Source organism: Seriola lalandi, unplaced genomic scaffold (genome assembly GCF_002814215.2).
Source record: "Seriola lalandi dorsalis isolate HSWRI2012SDOR001 ecotype SW California unplaced genomic scaffold, Sedor1 jcf7180002054887, whole genome shotgun sequence".
Classification (NCBI taxonomy): Eukaryota; Metazoa; Chordata; class Actinopteri; order Carangiformes; family Carangidae; genus Seriola; species Seriola lalandi.
This window is the reverse complement of record NW_019525439.1, coordinates 623,821-630,978: the sequence shown is the minus strand read 5'-3', so window position 1 is coordinate 630,978 and position 7,158 is coordinate 623,821. Positions and strand designations below refer to the sequence as shown.

General features: G+C 36.4%; 1 protein-coding gene and 1 long non-coding RNA gene across 2 annotated transcripts; both read left to right on the top strand.

Moving 5' to 3' along the window:
• The first annotated feature begins 33 nt into the window (after positions 1 to 33).
• LOC111671850 (uncharacterized) lies at positions 34 to 1,402 on the top strand. Its single transcript, XR_002761977.2, has 3 exons — positions 34 to 92; positions 905 to 1,050; positions 1,204 to 1,402. It is a non-coding gene; the product is annotated as an uncharacterized LOC111671850 (long non-coding RNA).
• A 2,227-nt stretch (positions 1,403 to 3,629) lies between these two features.
• LOC111671872 (kallikrein-8-like) lies at positions 3,630 to 5,910 on the top strand. Its single transcript, XM_087180079.1, has 6 exons — positions 3,630 to 3,667; positions 4,032 to 4,247; positions 4,426 to 4,632; positions 5,110 to 5,162; positions 5,391 to 5,548; positions 5,676 to 5,910. The coding sequence occupies exons 1-6, from the start codon at positions 3,630 to 3,632 to the stop codon at positions 5,826 to 5,828; spliced, it is 825 nt and encodes a 274-aa protein (XP_087036205.1). The 3' UTR covers positions 5,829 to 5,910.
• Positions 5,911 to 7,158: the final 1,248 nt, after the last annotated feature.

Sequence of the window (7,158 nt, the reverse complement as noted above, 5' to 3'; positions counted from 1 at the left end):
CTCTAAAAATTGTTTTGTATTTTTATTTTCTAGGAATGACAAATTTAAGGTTTCAGGCTATGTCCATGGTGTAGATGCCAAAGGTGTAAAAGGTAAGATGCCTTTTAATTATCTATTTTATGATGATAATGCTTATGTTCATAGGGAAGATTTCCTTTTTCAGGGATTTCTATTTGCTAATATCCTGTTTTTACAGGATAAAATTTCAAATTTGTACACTTCAATTATGTAAGAAAAGAAATCTACCATTCAGCTGAGATGGGCTCCTTTCTTTATCAACAATAGCTGCAGTTATGTTCTGTCCTGTCTGCCAGAAGTTCTGTCTTAATTGATGTTTTATTCTGATTTTAAGTCATAATTTTACGATAGACTTTTTAGATCCTTGTCATTTTACCTACATGTTTTAAACAGAGCAAAACATTTTAGTCATCTGCTCTTGGATTTCGAGTGAATCGAGAGCCTGAAAGATGTTTTTATCCTGGGAGAAGCTGGGTGCTTAGGAAACTTAAATAATTAGTAAAACAACATACACCCTCGTAGGAGGGATAGCTCTCTCATTAATATCACATTTTTAGTGGTTAAATCCAGTTCAGTATTTACCTTTTCAATTTCAATTGAGGTTTCAAAACAGGTTATGAATTACAGACACAATTGCCGTGCTAATTTACTGTTCTCTGCATTGAACCAGTTCTACATATGGGGCAATAAATAATGAACCTCAGATGACTGTATGGTAATGCCCCACTACTAATGCCACATAAGCTGCTTTATTCTGTCCTTCAAAAAACTAAATGATGAAACCCTTCAGGTTGATTCTTGTTTATGATTCTTGTTTATGTTTGTATGAAATGAAGAGTTAACAGGTTTTTCTTTTTGAAATGTTGTCTTTTCTATCCTCCTCCAGTTCTCAAGGACTACAATGTTCTCCACTGCACAGATATGACAGTTGCTGACTGTAGCAATATCAAAACTGGCATACAAAAATGTTTTCCAAATCAGCCATATGGTAACTTTTTCTGTGGACAAGAAGCCGGGGTGGACACAGCTGGAGTGAGTTGGCATGGCTTCTTACTTTTTACATATCTGATGTGTAGTCAGCCAATGTTTTGAACATTTTAATTTTTCTAAACAATATTTCAATAATTGAGTAAAATTACATTATATACAATGTATAATTAAGAATAATAATGTTTTCTTCCTCAGGGTGACTCTGGCAGTGGAGCTGTGGTGGGCACCAAAATTTATGGCGTCTATAACGGTAGTAATAAATATGCATGTATGGCTCCAGTTATGTTCACGAGAGTCTGTGATTACATTACCTGGATCAACAACACTATTTAGTAGACTGAAACAACTAAACATTTATAATAAATAAATGATGAGAGTTCAGCTCTACAATGAACCTTGTGTGATTTGTGTGTCTGTGAATGTGAACTGTTTGTCACTATAACCGTGTAAAACTGATATTAAAATTGGATAGAAATAGTAATAGTTTCTATTTTCAGGAGTTTTGGGTTTTCAGGAGTATTTCATCCTTGGCCTCTTTACTTAAGAATTGTTCATTTTGTTTTTTGTTTTTTGTTTTTGAACTATTTACAAATGCTTTGCAAAAAAAGAAGAAAACTAGAGGGCATTAAAAACACTGAACTGAGTGTGATCTGCCATCAAAGGGCAACGATAAAGAAGATTTCTCCTCACACATTCGTCTAAGATCTTTGTACATAGACTGTGTCCAAATTTAAGGGCTTGATCCCCAGGAGAATAAATCTATTTGAAGACCAGAGGGTTACACTGAACATGCGCCTCGTCCCACAATAACAGTGTTTCCTAACTGACTAAACATGACTGACTAAATGCTGATTCAAAAGTCTGTTATCAACTTGTATAATTAAACAATTAAAAAAAAAAAGAAGCAAGTCAAGGGTGTAAATAAATAATATAATGTAAAATGTAGAGGCTAATGGGTGCTTATATTCATATACTGTAGCTTTGATCTTTAGCCGTGGGCTCTATGAATGACAACGTTGGCCAGTTGGTCCTACACTTCTACACTGATCAATACTGAAATATCTCAACAAATATTGGGTGAATTGTAATGAAATGTGGTACAGACGTTCATGTTCCTCAAGGATGAATAGTAGCAACTCTGATGCAAAGATAACATTCCCTCAAGCCTCAGTTACACTTTTTTGTGCTGGTTAATACATTTTTGCATGCATAACTAAGATGGACAAAACTGTAAACATGAGACCTGTTAAACATCAGCTGAACACACAGTATATCTGCGTACCGCTGATGGTGACACGCAGATACTGTTTATGTCCCAGTGAAGCCTGAAAACCCCACTAGCTTGTCCTCCACAAAAGAGTGTCTAGTTGGAAACTGGATGTCTGTTAAGTTCCCTCAGTAAAATCCAGATAAAAGTGAGATTCCTATCATTGGCCGCGGCCCTGTGCATATAGATTTAGATCTTTAAAATATTTCACATACTTTGACAATGCTTGTTTGTTTCTGTTTTTATTGTTTTTATTTTTTATCTTGAGTAATTTATTATTATTTGATTATTTGAGTTATTTGATACATTTGTTTTGTTTATTTTTTTCTACTCAGAAAATGCTTTTTAAAATGAAACAAAAAAAAAACTGTGTTTATCATAATTATCATCTAAATGTAATTCTTCCTCTGTTCAGTGGACGTAAACATGATGATTGTTTTAACTATTGTAACATCAGATAATCAAGTAATAAAATTACAAAACAATTGTTGGACAATTTGGTTTTATTAGGAAATTAGCACTAAATTGTTCATGGCTAAGTTAAGTTATTTATCAACAGTTTTTATTGTAATGGTGTGCCATCTTCCCTTTTACAAAGCATCATTTCAGGTATTTCTGATGATTTCTTTTTTTTATCTAACCCTATTGACAAACCAGAACATTTATATGGGACAATTATGCAAAAGTAAATTTACAGATTACATTCAATAACATGTTTTCATGTTCAATGACAAAGTAAATTTAAATTAAGGTTTGGTTAAAGGTGGAGAAAATCATGGTAAATACCACCACTCTGACCTCCATCCCTTCACTTTCCTCTAGATATAAGGGTGCACTACTTCCTGCATTGGCTCTGAATGTTCACATTTGTATTATATTTATGAAATTCCTAATGATCCGTCACCCTTTTAATTTCATGAATAAACATTTTGAACATTTTTCTCTGTAATGAAAATCACAAATCACATGAGGGACAAACAGTAAGTGAGTTCCTCTGTGGGGCAGGATTAAATTTCAATTCATGGAAGGCGAGAGCAGGAACTGTTGATAGTGAAGAAAACTTTGCATGAATATCCAGCAGCAGGTCTGTGCTGAAGCCTTTATGAGTTGACCGGTAGCTGCTGTGACGGAAAGGCAGAGCTACCACAGGGTGAAAGACAGAAATGACTCTGATGCTTCTTCTCTTTTTGCTGTGGCTCGGTGAGGATTCAGATATTCTCTCTACCTTGTTGTCGTTGTTTCAATAATGTAATTTTACGTCTTGCTAATCCATTTCATATAATGTTATTGCTCCTCTCACTTGCCCTGGGGCCGTCAATGTGACCATTTATCTGTATGGTGGGTCATTATGAAAATGAGTGCGTATGTTTTAAGTGGCGTCAAACCTCACAGGTACCCTGTCGTGCTATGAAGCAACATCTTTAAGTGCGTGTCCTCATTGTTTTTTCCTCATGCACCAAAATCAGCAAATATTTGTTTGTTACACATTTTTTAGGTCTCATTAACACTTTCATGGCATTTTAAGGAATAACAGGAACTTTTTCTGTTTACATGAAAACTCCATAGGACTGGATTTAGTCTGCAGTTGTACTTTAAGAGACGTCTGTAGCCCCGGCACAGCTGTGGCAACTACAAAGATACCACATGGGAACTGTGTCAGACTGTCAAGAACTGTGATTGGTCAGCTTGGGATACTTGCATATCACCTGTTCTCCTACCGGGGTTCTCCACCTTAAGGTGTATTCTACTGTCCCAGCTCACGGTCACCTGGTGGAGGATTTTCTCTTTCAGGAGTCACAGGGAGCTCAGTGACGGATCTGCAGAAGAGAATCATCGGAGGTCGACACTGTGAGCGTCAGTACCACGTCAGACTGAGGGGAGTGGCTGCTGACGGATCGTGGAGCCCGTGCGGCGGCTCTCTGATCAGTAACCGGTGGATTCTGACTGCAGCTCACTGTCTGAAGCCAGGAAGGTGAGAGAATGACAGATCTACTTCAGAAATACTGTAACACTGAAACACTATAAACATATAGACTTGTATAGTCTAAAGACAAAACAAATATAGATTAGAAAAAGAACTGCAGCTGGAGTATTAATGATGAATGTGTTTAATTGTTTAATGTTCATCTTTAACCTCTACCTACATGTAGGACTATGTTTGCAAATGTAAGTGTGACTCCAGGGAGTCCAGCACAGGAAGTGCAAATCACAGCAGAACCTGTCATCTATGTGGACAAAGACAACAACAACAACAACAACAACAACGACAGGTCTCATGACATCATGCTGCTGCAGCTTCCCAGCCCCACTCACATTAAACCTGTAGGTCTTCCTGACTGTGAACATCTTCCAAAAATGTGAGTTGTGATTTTTCCCACGTAAATGTAGAAAGAAATGTATGTAAGAGAAAAAAATGGCTGTAACAGACACTGAGGCATGTGGAGCTGTGTTATTCTGTGTTGTTCTGTTGTGTTATCTTCTAAAGGGTGAATAGCTAAGACATGACTTTTTTTTTTGGCTTTGATTCACTGTAAAACTAAAACTTATTCAGGCAAGTCTTTGACTCCATTTACACTTGTCATTCATGTCTCATAATCACATAAAATCCAGATGAGATATAATAGCCGCACTTTTGTTTACTCACAAATCCGATTCAAACTCACCTTCCTTAATTTGCTGTGATTTAGAAAAAGATCTGTCCACGCTAGTACGGAAGGAGAAGAAAGAAATCACATATCTCCATATAGTCTTCCATGTAAATGAGATGGGAGCTGAAATATCATATCATCACTACTGAGATCAGTAATAGTTTTATTACTGGTGTTATTTTCCAGAGTTCAGATTGCAGGACACGCTGCCACCACTGGAGGCCCTGGTAATAAACGAAGTGAGATTACTTTTGATCATCTATTAAAATTAGTTAGTCATTTTAGTTCCTACCAGTACTGTCATACACTATGCACTGCAAAACAATTTGTAAGTTGTTATTTTAAGTATCGATACATTTTATAAGTAAAATTATTTTTGAAGCCATTGTTTGAGATTAAATAGATTGTGTTAAAGTTCATATTTTTGCAGCGTATAAACTTTTCCTCTTCTTCTTCTTCTTCTCTAGAACCAGGTAAATCACCTGTTCTCCACTGTGCAGACATTGATGTTGTCGACTGTGAAGACCTCAAAAAAACTTTGCAGCAAAACTTTCAAAAGGTCTACCGGGTCAAGAAGTATCAGCACTGGTTCTGTGGCCAAACTCCTGGGATCGACATCTGTTATGTGGGTTGGCATGACCTCTGACCTCCAGGCTGTCATTTAAGTTTTGACCATTTTAAGTTATGTACATCAGGATTTCAATAACTAGGTCATAATTCTATTAAAAACAAAATATATTTCTGTCTCACAGGGAGACTCTGGCGGAGGAGCGGTGTATGGAGACAAGATTTACGGTGTCATTTCTTTTCTTGGTGATCCTAAGTATGTATGTCGAAAAGCAACTGCATTCATGGACGTCTGCAATCCAGAGTATACAGCTTGGATCAATAAAACTATCACCTGACAGAACAGATGTCTACAGTAGTATGGTGTGGCTGACTGTAAAGACTCTGTCATAAATAAAGAGATTCCAGCTCAATGAGAAATGTTACCTGGTTCTGTAGTTTTGTGTTTTTCACACCCAAAAATGAAATCATACAAATAGGAAACAGTGTTTGTAAGGATCAGACCAGATAATTGATCAGTTATCTGTTACTATATATTGTGCCATTTGTGAGCGATACAAGGGAATTTAGAAAAACTGAAGTAATGCTTTTTTTTGTTTTTGTTTTTTTCTGGTAAGAAAGAAAGAAAAAACTACCTCCAATCCCAAAACTGAAGAATTCCGCTATGTTGATAAATGGCCTGCGGTACTATAACACTGAAAAGGTACAATTGAAATAATAAAGGAATTTTAATATGAGTTTTACTATGTGCAGCTTATATTGTAACTTTTAATGTTCTATTACTTAGTTTTAAGTGCTAGTATTCCAGGAGAAAATAAACTACATAGTTAACTTTGACGTCATGTGATGAAATATGGTAACTTTTTTCTCACTTCACAAGCTAAGTTTCACAGATCTCCTCCATCCTTCCCTCTCTTCACCATCCATTTCTTCCATTTCTTCCTTTCCTTGTAACGTCTCTGTCTGTCTCTGGTGCCCTCTGTTGGATACTTTAAAAAACTACACCAAGTTGCCATTTCATTTTACCTGTGTTTTGTTAGATTTAAGGAGGTATCGCATTCAACGGTTTCTTTCTTTGTCTATTCATCTGCTGTAAGTCTATTACTTTTTGGCTGCAGTATTTAATTGATGAAATATTATATTTTGAAGTAAACATTACAAGAGGGGGCACAGTACACCTGAGGGAAAGTAAAGTGGAACTAAAGTTGAATAGACCTTTAACACATTTTGTCCCATCAAACACAGCTGTCAGTGATATTATTAATTTCTGCTTTACATTGCAATCACAGCTGCAACAGATCCATCATTAATGTTACTTCCACCTGTGCTTTTCCTGCTTTGAAGAAAAGGCATATGAATGTGATTCTTCTCATGTGCACATGTGAATGTAATGAGCTTATAACAGAGGAACTGTGAGGCAAAAATGCATTTATGAGACCCTGTTTGAAATGTAACACTAGTTTCAGAAAATGTGCTTGTTTTGCATGTGACTACAACCAAACCTAAGCATTTTGATGCCTAAGAAACCTTTTGGAAACATTCAAAACAGGCTGATCCTTCTCTGTCATACTAAACCAAAACTCCTCTATAGTGTCTATGATATAACTCCACCTGCAGGCTCAGTGTGAGAGGTGTGAAAAAAGCGATTGATCTTGCCTCTGAAGTGCC

Coding starts and splice junctions, on each gene's coding strand:
- LOC111671872 (XM_087180079.1), top strand. CDS start 3,630: ATGAGTGCGTATGTTTTAAGTGGCGTCAAACCTCACAG. Junction 4,248..4,425: donor CACTGTCTGAAGCCAGGAAG/GTGAGAGAATGA, acceptor ACCTACATGTAG/GACTATGTTTGCAAATGTAA. Junction 5,549..5,675: donor CTGGGATCGACATCTGTTAT/GTGGGTTGGCAT, acceptor TCTGTCTCACAG/GGAGACTCTGGCGGAGGAGC.